Source organism: Pseudophryne corroboree, chromosome 8, assembly GCF_028390025.1.
Source record: "Pseudophryne corroboree isolate aPseCor3 chromosome 8, aPseCor3.hap2, whole genome shotgun sequence".
NCBI classification, from domain to species: domain Eukaryota; kingdom Metazoa; phylum Chordata; class Amphibia; order Anura; family Myobatrachidae; genus Pseudophryne; species Pseudophryne corroboree.
Window position 1 is genome coordinate 356,714,669 of NC_086451.1, and position 15,546 is coordinate 356,730,214.

At 47.0% G+C, this 15,546-nt stretch overlaps 1 protein-coding gene across 4 annotated transcripts in view; it reads left to right on the plus strand.

Moving 5' to 3' along the window:
- Positions 1 to 15,546, plus strand: part of LOC134949124 (transcription initiation factor TFIID subunit 9-like) — a 60,064-nt gene that overhangs the window by 21,596 nt on the left and 22,922 nt on the right. For all 4 annotated transcript variants that reach the window (XM_063937526.1, XM_063937523.1, XM_063937524.1 and 1 more), the window contains exon 4: positions 9,686 to 9,820. In XM_063937526.1, the coding sequence (XP_063793596.1) occupies positions 9,686 to 9,820 (135 nt within the window). The remainder of the gene's footprint in view (positions 1 to 9,685; positions 9,821 to 15,546) is intronic.

Sequence of the window (15,546 nt, forward strand, 5' to 3'; positions counted from 1 at the left end):
CAAACAGTTGAATTGTAGTTTCTCACTTGGAAAGTGGTCATGTTATTGGCCTTGGCATCTGCAAGGCGGGTGTCCAAATTGGCGGCTTTGTCTTACAAGAGCCCCCATCTGATTTTCCATGCGGATAGAGCAGAGTTGAGGACTCGTCCTCATTTTCTGCCTAAAGTGGTTTCGTCATTTCATATGAACCAACCTATTGTGGTGCCTGTGGCTACGGGTGCCTTGGAGGATTCCAAGTCCCTTTGATGTAGTCACGGCCTTAAAGATTTATATAGCCAGAACGGCTAGGGTTAGGAAAACAGAAGCACTGTTTGTCCTGTATGTAGCCAACAAGGTTGGCGCTCCTGCGTCTAAGCAGACTATTGCTCGCTGGATCTGTAACACGATTCCGCAGGCTCATTCTACGGCTGGATTGCCGGTTCCAAAATTCGGTAAAGGCCCATTCCACTAGGAAGGTGGGCTCTTCTTGGGCGGCTGCCCGAGGCGTCTCGGCATTACAGCTTTGCCGAGCTGCTACTTGGTCGGGTTCAAACACTTTTGCAAAATTCTACAAGTTTGATACCCTGGCTGATGAGGACCTCATGTTTGCTCAATCAGTGCTGCAGAGTCATCCGCCCGGTCTGGAGCTTTGGTATAAACCCCATGGTCCTTACGGAGTCCCCAGTATCCTCTAGGACGTAAGAGAAAATAAAATTTAAAAACCTACCGGTAAATCTTTTTCTCCTAGTCCGTAGAGGATACTGGGCGCCTGTCCCAGTGCGGCCAAATTCTGCAAGGCTTGTATATAGTTGTTGCTTACATAAGGGTTATGTTACAGTTGAGAGATGCTGTTAACTGGTTTAGTATATACCATGTTGTATGGTGTGGGCTGGTATGTATCTCGCCCTTAGATTAACAAAAATCCTTTCCTCGTACTGTCAGTCTCCTTTGGGCACAGTCCTAACTGAGGTCTGGAGGAGGGGCATAGAGGGAGGAGCCAGTGCACACCTATTCTATTTCTAAAGTCTTAGAGTGCCCATGTCTCCTGCGGAGCCGTATATACCCCATGGTCCTTACGGAGTCCCCAGCATCCTCTACGGACTAGGAGAAAAAGATTTACCGGTAGGTTTAAAATCTTATTTTTTTCCTACTACCTAAAAAGGAGCTAATAGATGGTTTAAATTCAGAAATGTCCGTACAAATTACCATATCTTTGATATTTCTTCCATGGCGGAAGATTGCCATCGGTGTTCGGTTCTTAAAGCTTTGAAGTTCTTTGTCGGTACTTACAATTGGCCAGAGTGCTTTAGTGGAAGATTGTGTAATACGACTACTGGTGGAGTATGTAGAAGTCCATATTATCCGATCATCTTTTGATTTGTTGCAAATTCTCATACGTCCTAGAGGATGCTGGGGTCCACTTCAGTACCATGGGATATAGACTGTTCCGCAGGAGCCATGGGCATTTTAAGACTTCTCAAGGGTGTGAACTGGCTCCTCCCTCTATGCCCCTCCTCCAGACCTCCGTTTTAGAAATGTGCCCAGGCAGACTGGATACACTCCAGGGGAGCTCTACGGAGTTTCTCTGAAAAGACTTATGTTAGGCTTTTTATTTTTAGGGGGGACTGCTGGCAACAGTCTCCCTGCTTCGTGGGACTGAGGGGGCAGAAGTAGGAACCAACTTCCTAAAGAGTTTCATGGCTCTGCTTCTGGCTGACAGGACACCATTAGCTCCTGAAGGGAACTGAACGCTAGCTGTGCCTAGATGCTCACTCCCACAGCACGCCGTCACCCCCCTTGCAGAGCCAGAAGTCAGGTGAGTGTTAGAAGACAGATCTTCAATCAAGAAAGTGACGGCTAAAGGTACCGCGCGGCTGGCGGGAGCGCAGCGCGCCATGTTGCCCACACATACACAGGCACTGCAGGGTGCAGGGCGCTGAGGGGGGTTCCCTGGGCAGCATATTACCTACAAAACTGGCTAACAAGGGGCATAAGATGCAGAGGCACAGCCCTACCCCCGCCAGTATAAAAAAATTACCTCCTATATCCCTGACAGCCTTTCTACACTTAAATGATGCTGAGATCTCTTTGGATTTAACGAATAATCCCCTCTTAATGACCACAAGGAAAGTTTGGCTGTCCCTGAGACATAAATATAAATTGCACAGACATTTGTCTATACACTTGCCTTTCTTACGGAATCCGGGTTTTAAAAATGGTGAGGCCGAGGCCGCCTGTCCCTTTATTGAATGGAAATCACTAGGACTTTGCAGTATAGGACAGCTAATCAACCCCGACTCCCATAAACCTTTATCCTATGCAGAGGCCCTATCTAAATACCTGTATATTGGCCCCCAGAAATTTGCTTTCTTCCACGCCCAACATTGTTAGTACAGTTTCTAGATTATTGCCCGCGACTGATTGGGATAACCATTTGGACCGCATGCTATTAAGATCGGAACAATCCAAAGGTGCTATTTCCTTTTACTATAAATAACTTCATACTGCAATAGAACATTCAACATTTAAAACTGGGATAGCCCAATGGTTGGAACATTTTCCTAACTTGGATGTTGATGGGTTACTACAAATGCTGCATCTCTCAATGGCTGTGTTCCCCGCGGCTAACTACACGGAAATGTATCTTAATATGTTTCATAGATCTTATATTTCGCCCCATAGAGGATTTTTAATAGGCCTTCTAGATGACCCTTCGTGTCCCAAATGCGGTCATCAAACGGCAGACCTCTACCATTGCCTATGGGCTTGCCCACTTTTAAGAAGGTTCTGGTTAGCAGTGTGGCGCTTTGCCTCCCAACATTTAGTAAACTACGTCCCCTTCACACCGGAATGGGCGTTATTTGGTTTGACACCTCCTGGCACTAGAGCTTCCAAAGCTGTTAAAAAATTACTTTTAGCAATCTCATCAGCGGCTAGAAAAGCTGTTTTGCATATGTGGATTAATAGTTCCATTCCAACTCTAGACATGTTTAAGGACAAACTATTTTTTCTTTGCCATATGGATTGGCTGGAGGCCTCTCTTCAAAAAGAGTCTCGTACCGAATCCTTTTTTGCAACATGGGAAAGTTTTATTGATACGCTACCTACTCATACTAGAGAGGCCATTAGCCAATGTTTTCGCAACACACTCTGGTATGAAACCAGGATTTTTCTTAGAGACCCACCTATCACCCTTGATAGCGCTGGCTTGCGGACATAGCGTGTTCCCGTCTCTCTGAGGGTCGAGGATGACCCTGTGGATCCCATTTTTATCCTATAATACTGTACGTATTACCTTGTTTATAGTCTTCCCTACATTTTGCATTATGTTGTATATACATTGTACTATGCCTTCTCTGTTATTTTTCACAATGCTCCTGTGAATGTCATTAATTTCTCTATGGAAATGCTTCAATAAAGAAAGAAATGTTAAAAAAAAAATTACCTCAGAAATGCTCAGGGGCATTCCTCCTCAGTCAGCCAGCACACTGCTCAGTGCCATTTTCTCTCTCTCCTCAGGCTGTAGAGACAAAGCTGGTCCTCCTCCACTACTGAATACATGTATCAGGGTGCAAAAAAAAAAGGGGGGGGGGGGCACAGTAAATTTGGTGCTTTATAGTGTGTATTTATTTACATCATAAAAAGCGCTGCATGTCAGTGGGCATTTTATGTTTCACAGGCATTGTGTTACTGGCGCTTGGTTGTGAACTGGCAAATTCTATCTTTGTCCTTCTGACAGATTTTACTGTGGGTCTGTCCCCTATAAGTCCCGGAGTGTCTGTGGTGTGTTTGTGCACGTTTGTGTCATGTCTGAGGCAGGGAGCTCTTCCCCTGAGGGAGCCATTTTAGGGACACAGAGTTGTAATGTGGTGGCGCTGCCAGCTCACCACAAGCCTGAATGGGTGAAAGAATTACGTGATAGTGTGAATCATATCAGTAAGAGACTGGATAAGTGAGTCTCATGCAGAGAGCTGGAGAAAATCAGTGGAAGATGTGATTTTTCATGGTTCTGCCTTTTCATCCACAGGCGACTCCTCTGTGTCACATAAGAGACCATTTGCACAAATAGTACATACTGATACCGACACGGATTCTGATCCCTGTGTCGACGATAGAGATTCCAGGGGGATAGATCCTAAATTGGCAAATAGCATTAATACATAATTGTTGCTATAAAAGTTACGGAAGCTCCTCCTGTACCTCAGGAGTAGGCTTAGTTATAAAGAAAAGAAACTTAATGTAACTTTCGCTCCTTCTCAGGAGCTAAATACTCTATTTGAGTGAGCTTGGGTAAACCCTGAAAAGAAATTTCAGATTCCCAAAAGGATTCAGGTTCCTTATCCTTTTCCGGCACCCCCCGTGTTAGACAGTACCCTGTCAAGGTTATCTAAAAAGGTGATTCACCCTGCACCCTTCACTAAAGGAGCCGTCAGACCGCAAGTTAGAGAAAAATCTATTTATGCGTGGGTGTATGGCGCTATCGAAAAGTGGCCAGACAACTTGTCATCTGACATTGACACGATAGATAGAGATGAGATACTCCTAACGTTAGGTCATATCAATAGACGCTGCTGCATACATACTAGAGGCCATGAAAGATATTGGGCTCTTGAGTTCAAAAGCCGCTAACAGGGCAGTTTCAGCTCGGAGGGCGTTGTGGATTCGCCAGTGGAATGCTGACGCAGATTCCAAAAGAAATATGGAGGCTCTCCTGTATAAAAGTGAAGCCTTGTTTGCAGATGGGCTGGATGCGTTAGTCTCTGCGGCTACCGCAGGTAAGTCAACATTTTTGCCTCATGCTCCTGTGCCAGCGAAAAAGAAACTTCACTCTCAGATGCAGTCCTTCGGGGTAAAAAAAAAAAAAAAAAATGCAGCGTCTCCAGGATTGAAGGAGCAGAATTCAACCCCTGCTTCAGCCAAATCTACAGCATGACGCTGGGGCTCCCTTGCGGAAGTCCGCTCGGGTGGGAGCACGTCTGAAATTTTTCAGTCAGATCTGGCCTCAATCTGGCCTGGACCCGTGGGTCTTACAAATAGTGTCCCATGGATACAAACTGGAGTTTCAAGACGTGCTCACCCCCCCCGCCCCCATGCCGATTTTTCAAATCGACCTTGCCAGCTTCTCTTCCAGATAGAGAAGTACTAACGGCTGCTATTCAAAAATTGGCAGGATCAAGTCATTGTCCTGGTACCCTTGTCACAGCAAGGAGAGGAGTTTTATTCAAGCCTCTTCGTAGTTCCGAAGCCGGACGGCTCGGTCAGACCAAATTTAAACCTGAAAAATCTGAATCTCTACCTGAAAAGGTTCAAGTCAAGATGGAATCTCTGAGAGCAGTGATTTCCAGTCTGGAGGAAGGGGACTTCATGGTGTCAGTAGACATAAAAGTTGTTTTCTTACATGTTCCCATTTATCCTCCTCACCAAGCTTATCTGAGATTCGCAGTACAGGATTGCCGTTACCAGTTCTAGACGTTGCCCTTCGGACTCTCCACGGCACCGAGGGTATTCACCAAGGTGATGGCAGAGATGATGGTCCTCCTTCGACAACAAGGAGTCAATATAATTCCTTACCGGGACGATCTCCTGATAAAAGCAAGATCCAGTGAACGGTTGGTGCAGAGCATTGCACTCTCCCTGTCAGTACTCCAACAACACGGTTGGAGCATGAATTTTCCAAAGTCGCAGTTGGAACCGGCAACAAGGTTGTCCTTTTTAGGGATGATTCTGGACACAGAAGTACGGAGAGTATTTCTTCTAGTGGGAAAGGCTCTGGAAATCCAGAAAATGGTCAAACAAATATTGAAACCAACAAGCGTTTCGATCCATCAATGCATTCGGTTGTTGGGGAAAATGGTAACGGTCTACGAGGCCATGCAGTTTGGCCGATTTCATGCCAGAGTATTCCAGTGGGACCTGTTGGACAAGTGGTCCGGATCCCACCTACACATGCACCGGAAGATAATCCTGTCATCCAAGGCCAGGACTTCGCTCCTGTGGTAACAACACAGTTCTCACCTACTAGAGGGACGCAGGTTCGGAATTCAGGATTGGGTCCTGGTAACCACGGATGCAAGTCTCCGAGGCTGGGGAGCTGTCACACAGGGGGAAAGCTTCCAAGGAAAATGGTCAAGTCAGGAAGCCTGCCTTCACATAAATGTTCTGGAATTGAGAGCCATTTACAACAGCCTTCTACAAGCGGTACATCTTCTTCAAGATCATCCAGTGCAGATCCAGTCGGACAATGTAACAGCAGTCGCGTACATAAATAGGCAAGGCGTAATGAAAAGCAGAGCGGTAATGGCAGAGGTGACAGGGATTCTCCTCTGGGCAGAAAGACATGTAAGAGCTCTCTCAGCAATTTTCATTCCGGGAGTGGACAACTGGGAAGCAGATTTCCTCAGCAGATACGATCTCCATCCAGGAGAGTGGGGCCTCCACCAAGAAGTCTTCGCAGAGGTGACAAGTCTTTGGAGAGTTCCTCAAGTAGACATGATGGCATCTCGTCTAAACAAGAAGCTTCAGAGATATTTTTCCAGGTCGAGAGACCCTCAAGCAATAGCAGTGGATGCACTGGTGACCCAGTGGGTGTTTCGGTCGGTATATGTTTTCCCTCCACCTCCACTGACTCCAAAAGTTCTCAAAATAATAAGAACAAGAGTTCGAGCAATCTTCATTGCCCCAGACTGGCTAAGGAGGGCTTGGTATCCAGATCTTCAGGAGTTGCTCATAGAAGATCTTCGTCCTCTTCCTCCTCGAAAGGACCTACTACAGCAGGGGCCGTGTGTGTATCAAGACTTACCGCGGCTACGTTTGGCTGTTGAGCGCCGGATCCTAGCCCGAAAGGGTATTCCCAAGGAAGTCATCCTCACTCTTATTCAGGCCAGGAAAGGAGTAACGTCTAAACATTACCACCGTATTTGGAGAAAATGTGTGTCTTGGTGTGAATCCAAGAAGGCTCCTACGGAAGAGTTTGAGTTCGGACGTTTTCTCCATTTTCTGCAGGCTGGTGTGGATGCGGGCCTTAGATTGGGGTCAATCAAGGTCCAGATTTCGGCCTTATCAGTTTTCTTTCAAAAACAATTGGCCTCCTTTCCAGAAGTTCAGACGTTCGTGAAAGGGGTTCTGCACATCCAGCCTCCATTTGTGCCTCCATGGGACCTTAATGTGGTGTTGCAGTTCCTTCAATCCGATTGGTTTGAACCTCTGCAGGAGATAGAATTGAAGTTTCTCACTTGGAAAGTGGTGATGCTTTTGGCGTTGTATGGGACCTTGTCTCACAAGAGTCCTTACCTGATCTTCCATGAAGATAGGGCAGAGTTAAGAACTCGTCAACAATTTCTTCCAAAGGTGGTTTCGTCCTTCCACATAAACCAACATATTGTGGTGCCAGTAGCTACTGACACTTTCACTGAGTCACAGTCTCTAGATGTGGTTAGAGCTTTGAAGATTTATGTCGCAAGAACAGCTAGATTACGGAAAACAGAGGCTCTGTTTGTACTATATGCTCCCAACAAGATTGGGTGTCCTCCTTCTAAGCAGACTATTGCGCGCTGGATCAGAGTGACAATTCAGCACGCTCATTCTACGGCAGGCTTGCCGGTACCGAAGTCGGTGAAGGCCCATTCTACTAGGAAAGTGGGCTCATCCTGGGTGGCTGCCCGGGGCGTCTCTGCTTTACAACTTTGCCGAGCAGCTACTTGGTAAGGGTCAAACACATTTGCTAAATTTTATAAGTTTGACGCTTTGGCCGATGAGGACCTCAAGTTTGGTCAATCGGTGCTGCAGGGTCATCCGAACTCTCCCGCCCGTACTGGAGCTTTGGTATAACCCCATGGTACTGAAGTGGACCCCAGCATCCTTTAGGACGTATGAGAAAATAGGATTTTAATACCTACCGGTAAATCCTTTTCTCCTAGTCCGTAGAGGATGCTGGGCACCCGACCCAGTGCGTACTTTACGTTCTTTAAACACAAGTTGTGTTTCATTTGTTTTCAGCATGTTGCTGTAAATGGTTCATGCCTGTTGGCGTGTATTATGTTGAATGCCATGTTGTGCGGCATGGTTGAGGTGTGAGCTGGTATGAATCTTACCATTAGTATAAAAGTAAATCCTTTCCTCGAAATGTCCGTCTCCCTGGGCACAGTTCCTATAACAGGTCTGGAGGAGGGGCATAGAGGGAGGAGCCAGTTCACACCCTTGAAAAGTCTTAAAGTGCCCATGGCTCCTGCGGAACCGTCTATACCCCATGGTACTGAAGTGGACCCCAGCATCCTCTACGGACTAGGAGAAAAGGATTTACCGGTAGGTATTAAACCTCTGTGTTAGGTGCCCCCCTGTTTGACGCACCCCAGGCCCCCCATAGCCTTAATCCGGCTCTGAGCACACCACATTGCTCACGTTCCTGTAGCTTGGCAGCACTGTACCTCTGCTTTGTGTACATCACACAATCCCCTATGTTGTACTATAGTACACCGAGAGCACATAAGACTTGATTGCCTGTACTTCTCTCCTCTCTATACTCCATACATTGCACATCTCCTTATCACACATTAATTAAACAAATATGATCCTTCTGTCTCCACTCAATTTTCTTGCCCTCTCTTCCCCCTACTGTATAATATAGTGCAGTCATACAATGCTGGGTATTGTTATAGACTTCTACATACAGAACTCTCCAAGCTGCCAGTAGCCCTAGAGGAGTATTTCAAGAACGATGAGCTCTCAGTGAAGAGACCCGTAGTTAGTATTTTGGGATAGGAGTCCGGCGCTACTCGTGTATGAATTAATCCATGCTGAGTACATTAGTCCAGTTACAAGAAACCTACTTTAGAGATCCTTCTAGCTGTAAACAAATACACAAAAAGTGCCTGAAGAGCACGGCACTAGACTCTCATAAGGGGAACACTCAAACTGATCTTTGTATATTGAAAACAAGGGTCTGTTCAGAGAGAAAAAGGTAAAACTTAACTTTTAATGTTAAATCATAAAAGTGAGATAGGAATACTCACAAGAATTTAAAAGGCAAAATATTTGACACACAACATTAATACACAATGTAAAAGAATCACAGGTTCCAAAAATATGTAATATAATAATGCTCTATCACAGGTACAACTATGCACCTTATTTCTAGTATAATAATGTTATATCACAAGTCTGACTGTGCACCTTATATATTAGGTATTTAATACGGAAGCAGAGCAGGCATGGCTTTGAGAAAGTGACTTCCAGATTCTGCTGCCTGTGATAGAGCATTATTATATTACAAATATTTGGAACCTGTGGGTCAATAATATCTACCCCTAATTTGGTAATAATTTTTGGTAGGTGTTTCTGGTTACTCATGGCAAACTCATTTACTGATCATGTAGTCAGATCAGGCCTATCTGACCTCAACTAGAGTAAGACCCAACCTAGCATGACCGCTACTCCTGATGTTACATATGGTTACGTTACTGTGAAGTCATGCAAACCGTGTTTCTTATCCTACAAGCGAAGAGCCCAATTACTCCATCAAATATGGTGGACAGTACGATAGCAGTGCATTCAATTCCAAACATTAGTTTTTCTGTTATAATTATCTTCAGAGTAATTTCATGCTAATTATGTTCATTGCTTCGCATAGTGACAGTTGGCATTTTCTGTTGTTTTTGTTGGGGTTTTTTAAGCTAACAAAACCTTACAAATATTTTCTCTTCCATTATAGTTTCTGCTAGATATTGCAAGACAAAAGAACCAGACGCCATTACCCTTGATCAAACCATATGCAGGTCCTAGGTTGCCTCCAGACAGATACTGCCTGACTGCACCAAACTACCGACTTAAAACTATACAGAAAAAGGTATGTACATCCCAGTGCTCATGTACTGTGGACATGGGAGAAAGTAGGTGAGTTCTGTAGGTTGAGCAGCACTTATTGGCTCGATAATATGGTGCTGCAGCTTCCTAAACTGTGCAGCATTAATGTAAGCATTTCTTTAGTTTAATTTATGTACATTACACCAGGTTAATAAGTAACCTCCCCAGTTGTTATAGCTATCTAAGTTTGTCCCTCCTACACATTTTTCTCTATCATCCATAAGGGATACTGGGGACACTAATACAATGGGGTATAGATGGGGTCCAAAGGAGCCGGTGCACTTTAAATTTCTTCAACTGGGTGTGCTGGCTTCTCCCCTCTATGCCCTCCCTCACAGCTCAGTTTTGAAAAATGTGGCCTTAGGAGAGGATGCATACTCTGGAGCTCCAGAGAGTTTTCTTCTGTTTATTTTCATTGTTTATTATTTCTCTTGCGTCCTAGAGGATGCTGGGGTCCACATTAGAACCGTGGGGTATAGACGGGTCCACTAAGAGCCATTGTCACTTTAAGAGTTTGAGAGTGTAGGCTGGCTCCTCCCTCTAGGCCCCTCCTACCAGACTCGGTTTAGAAAATATGCCCGGAGGAGCCAGTCAAAGCTAGGAAAGCTCTACAGAGCTTCTTTAGTAAAAGTTTATTTTAGAATTTTTTATTTTACAGGGAGGCTGCTGGTAACAGCCTCCCTGCTTCGTGGGACTAAGGGGGGAGTAGTGTCCGCCCTGCGGGATCTGAGCCACTATCTCCGCTGACAGGACACTGAGCTCCTGAGGGGATAGAACGTTCCCCACCACAGGGGATTGCTCACCCCGGCAGCATGCCGCCACCCCCTTACAGAGCCAGAAGATCGGTGGCGAGTCAGTCACCGGCCTCCCTGGCAAGCGGGGAGCCGGTGTGAAGATGGCGGCACAGGGTATGGTGCGCAGTATTAACTGCGGTACATAGTGCAGCACTGTGACAGGAGCCCTGAGCCAGCGCCTACACCCACACTGACCTCTTAAACCTGTCAGGGTCCCGGGATCACTGCCGGCGTGAATCCTCAGGAAGAGCAGGAAGACGGCGCCATTAAGGGGGCGGAGCTTCTCAGAGCAGACCCAGCAGCGTTCAGCGCCATTTTCCTGCCTGCAGAAACGCTGCCAGTGAAGAGCAGTCCTTCTATGACAACTCCAGCTATCTCTTACGGTACCAGGGGGTTGTAGAAGGGGGGGTGGGGGGGTAGGCTGTATAGAGGCTGTGTAACCTATTAAGGTACACAGCCAGCGCTGATCGGGGTCTGCCTATACCTTGAAAGCGCTGTGTGTGTGCTGGCTCCAATCTCTGTCTCTCTCTTGCCATTCTTGGGGGTGAAACTCTGTCTAGCCTCCCCTGTGTGTGTGTGTGTGGAGTGTTTGGGGTCTCCATTTAGCTGTGTCTAGGGACTCTGTGCCATATGCTGCAGAGGATATGTCCTCTCAGGATGATCTCATTCCATGTAATCAGGATTGCACTGTTTTAGCGCAGATACCAGCAAGGGAGCCTGAATGGTTATCCTCTATCAAATCTATGGTTTCTCAGATTTCTACTAGGGTTGCACAGAATGAATCTGCAACTCAGGTTTTATAGAACTCTATGGCAGTCTGGTCCGGTTCTGTTACCTCAGGGCCCCCCTCTGTAGGTTCCCACAAACGTGCTCTTGCCCAGATTATGCAAGATGCCACAGATACCGATTCTGACACGGCAGACTGTGATGGGGATGGGCTCAGGGGGGCCGCATCTCTTGCCAAAGGGGTGCAGTTGATGATGGAGGCTATAAGGGATGTGTTGAATATTGCTGATACAACACCTGTGCAGGTTGAGGAGGCTTACTTCACTGACAATAAGAAAGCCTTGCTAACCTTCCCTGCATCCAAAGAATTAAATGCTATTTTTGAAAAAGCATGGGAAAACACAGAGAAAAAATTTCAGATCCATAGGAGGGTTCTGGTTGCTTTCCCCTTCTCTGAGGAGGATAGAAAAAAATGGGAAAACCCACCCATAGTGTACGCGTCTGTATCCAGACTCTTGAAAAAGGTGATTTTACCTGTTCCAGGATCTACCGCCTTAAAAGAGCCGGCTGATTGCAAAATTTATACTACTCTCAAATCCATATACACGGCTTCAGGGGCGATACTACGTCCTACTATTGCCTGTGCATGGATTTCCAAAGCTATAGTAAAATGGTCAGGCAAATTACTTGAGGATTTGGATACAATGGATAAAAGTGACGTTGAATTGTTTTTACGTAACATTCAGGATTCTGCAGGATGTATGGTGGAATCCATGAAGGACCTGGGTTCAATGGCTGCAGGAATTTCTTCCATGTCTGTCTCAGCTTGTCGAGGACTGTGGCTGCACCAGTGGTCTGCCGACATGGAATCCAGGAGAGGTGTGGAGACCCTACCCTACACAGGTCAGGTTCTCTTTGGGGAAGCATTGGATGCGTGGACGTTCACGGCTACAGCGGGTAAGTCTCCTTTTCTTCCCTCACCTGCTCCGAAGAAAACTTTTTCTTCAGCTGCATCACAGTCCTGCTGCTGCAGGTTCCCAGGAACAGAAACCCGCTTCAGATACGCCAAAGTCCTCAGCATGACTGTGGACTGCGCGGCCTGGAGGTAGGGCCGGTGGGGGTGAGACTCACACATTTCAGTCACGCCTGGGTGTCGTCCGGCATGGATACTAGATATTGTGTCCCAGGGGTACCGGCTGGAATTTCAAGATCTCCCTCCTCACCGGTTCTTCAAATCAGGCTTGCCAGCTTTGCTGGCAGACTGAGTTATCCTACAGGGAGCCATCCGGAAGTTGTTGGAGGCACAGGTTATTGTACCAGTTCCTCCCCAGATGCAAAACAAAGGTTACTATTCGAACATTTTCATGGTACCGAAACCTGATGGTTCGGTCAGGCCCATTCTAAACTTAAAATCTCTAAATCCCTTTCTGAGGGAGTTCAAGTTAAAGATGGAGTCTCTAAAGGCGGTGATATCTGGTCTGGAGGAGGGGGAATTCCTGGTATCCCTGGATATCAAGGATGCGTACCTCCACATTCCGATTTGGCTGCTGCATCAAGCTTATCTCCGATTCGCACTGTTGAACTGTCATTTCAGTTCCAAGCCCTACCATTCGGCCTCTCCACAACACCGAGGGTATTCACCAAGGTGATGGCGGAAATGATGGTTCTCCTCTGCAGACTGGGTGAACATAATTCCATATCTCGACGATCTGCTGATAAAGGCATCATCCAGGAAGAAGCTGTTACAGTGCATTGTTCTCACGACCTACCTACTCAGGGAACACGGTTGGATCCTGAATCTTCCAAAATCACATTTGGAACCAACCAGGAGGTTGTCCTTTCTGGGAATGATCCTCGACACAAGTGCAGGGGGTGTTTCTTCCAGAGAGAAAAGCGTTGGTGATGCAAACAATGGTACGGGATGTTCTGAAGCCAGCCCGGATGTCGGTTCATCAGTGCATTCGCCTTCTGGGGAAGATGGTGGCCTCTTACGAGGCTCCACAGTACGGGAGGTTTCATGCTCGGTTCTTCCAACTGGATGTCCTGGACAAGTGGTCGGGATCCCATCTACACATGCACCAAAGAATACGTCTGTCGCCAAAGGCCAGGATTTCACTCCTCTGGTGACTGCTATTACCTCACCTTCTGGAGGCTCGCAGTTTCGGGATTCAGGACTGGATCCTTCTACCCACGGATGCAAGTCTCCGGGGCTGGGGTGCAGTCACTCAATGGGAACCCTTCCAAGGAAGGTGGTCAAGTCTGGAAGCCGGCCTGCCGATAAACATTGTTACTAAGAGCCGTCTACAACGGTCTTCTCCAAGTGGCCCATCTTCTGAGAAATCGGGCCATTCAAGTGCAGTCGGACAATGTAACGACAGTGGCTTACATAAACCGACAGGGCAGAACGAAGAGCAGAGCTGCAATGTCAGAGGTAACAAGTATCAGCCTCTGGGCAGAAAAACACTCGTTGGCGCTGTCAGCAATCTTCATTCCGGGAGTAGACAACTAGGAAGCGGACTTCCTTAGCAGACACGATCTCCATCCAGGGGAGTGGAGTCTACATCCGGAGGTGTTAAAGGAGGTAACAGATCTTTGGGGTGTACCTCAAATAGACATGATGGCCTCTCTTCTCAACAAGAAGCTTCAGCAATATTGTTCCAGGTCGAGGGACCCGCAAGCAGTAGCGGTGGACGCCCTAGTGACTCCGTGGGTATTCCAGTCGGTGTACGTGTTTCCACCACTCCCACTCATTCCAAGAGTGCTAAAGCTCATAAGGAGAACAAAGTTTCAAGCGATCCTCATTGCTCCAGACTGGCCAAGAAGGTCTTGGTACGCGGATCTTCTGGATCTACTGCTAGAAGAGCCGAGGCCTCTTCCTCTTCGGGGAGGACCTTCTGCAGCAGGCACCGTTCGCCTACCAAGACTTACCACGGCTATGTTTGACGGCATGGAGGTTGAACGCCAGATACTAGCTCGGAAGGGCATTCCGAACAAGGTTATTCCTACCCTGATACAGGCTAGGAAAGGAGTGAAGTCTAAACATTACCATCGTATTTGGAAGAAATATGTATCTTGGTGTGAGTCCAAGACGTTTCCTACTGTGGAGTTTCAACTGGGACGGTTTCTCTTCCTGCAAGCAGGTGTGGCTATGGGCCTGATGTTAGGATCCATAAAGGTCCAGATTTCGGCCCTATCCATTTTCTTCCAGAAACAGTTGGCTGCCCTCCCTGAGGTTCAGACTTTTTTGAAGGGAGTTCTGCACATCCAACCTCCCTTTGTACCGCCTACGGCGCCCTGGGATCTTAACGTGGTGTTGCAGTTCCTCCAGTCGGACTGGTTTGAGCCTCTACAGGAGGTTGAGGTCAAGTTTCTCACGTGGAAGGCTGTCACTTTGTTGGCCTTGGCTTCTGCTAGACGTGTGTCGGAGTTGGGGGCTTTGTCTTGTAAAAGCCCGTACTTGATCTTCCATGAGGATAGAGCGGAGCTTCGGACACGTCAGCAGTTTCTTCCGAAGGTTGTGTCGGCATTTCCTATCAACCAACCTATTGTGGTGCCAGTTGCAACTGACCCTTCAATTTCGTCAAAGTCCTTAGATGATGTAAGGGCTCTAAAAATCTATGAGGAGGATTGCTCGTCACAGAAAATCGGACTCTCTGTATGATCCCAAGAAAATTGGGTGTCCTTCTAAGCAGACAATCTCTCGCTGGATCAGGTTCACTATCCAGCATGCGTACTCTATGGCAGTCTGTTAAGGCCCACTCTACTCGTAAGGTGGGTTCTTCGTGGGCGGCTGCCCAGGGTGTCTCGGCTTTACAACTCTGCCGAGCGGATACTTGGTCGGGGTCGAACACGTTCTCAAAGTTCTACAAGTTCGATACTTTGGCCTCACAGGACCTTTAAGTTTGGTCAATTGGTTCTGCAGGAGCCTCCGCGCTTTCCCTCCCGTTCTGGGAGCTTTGGTACATCCCCGTTGTACGAATGTGGACTCCAGCATCCTCTAGGACGTAGGAGAATAGGATTTTAATTACCTAGCAGTAAATCCTTTTCTCGTAGTCCGTAGAGGATGCTGGGCACCCGCCCAGCGCTTCGTGATCCTGCAGTGGTTATTTCGTTCAGTACTTCTTGGTTCTAGGTTAAGTATTGTTTTGTTACAGGATATCTGGTACAGGCTGTAGCAAAGGGGAGAGCC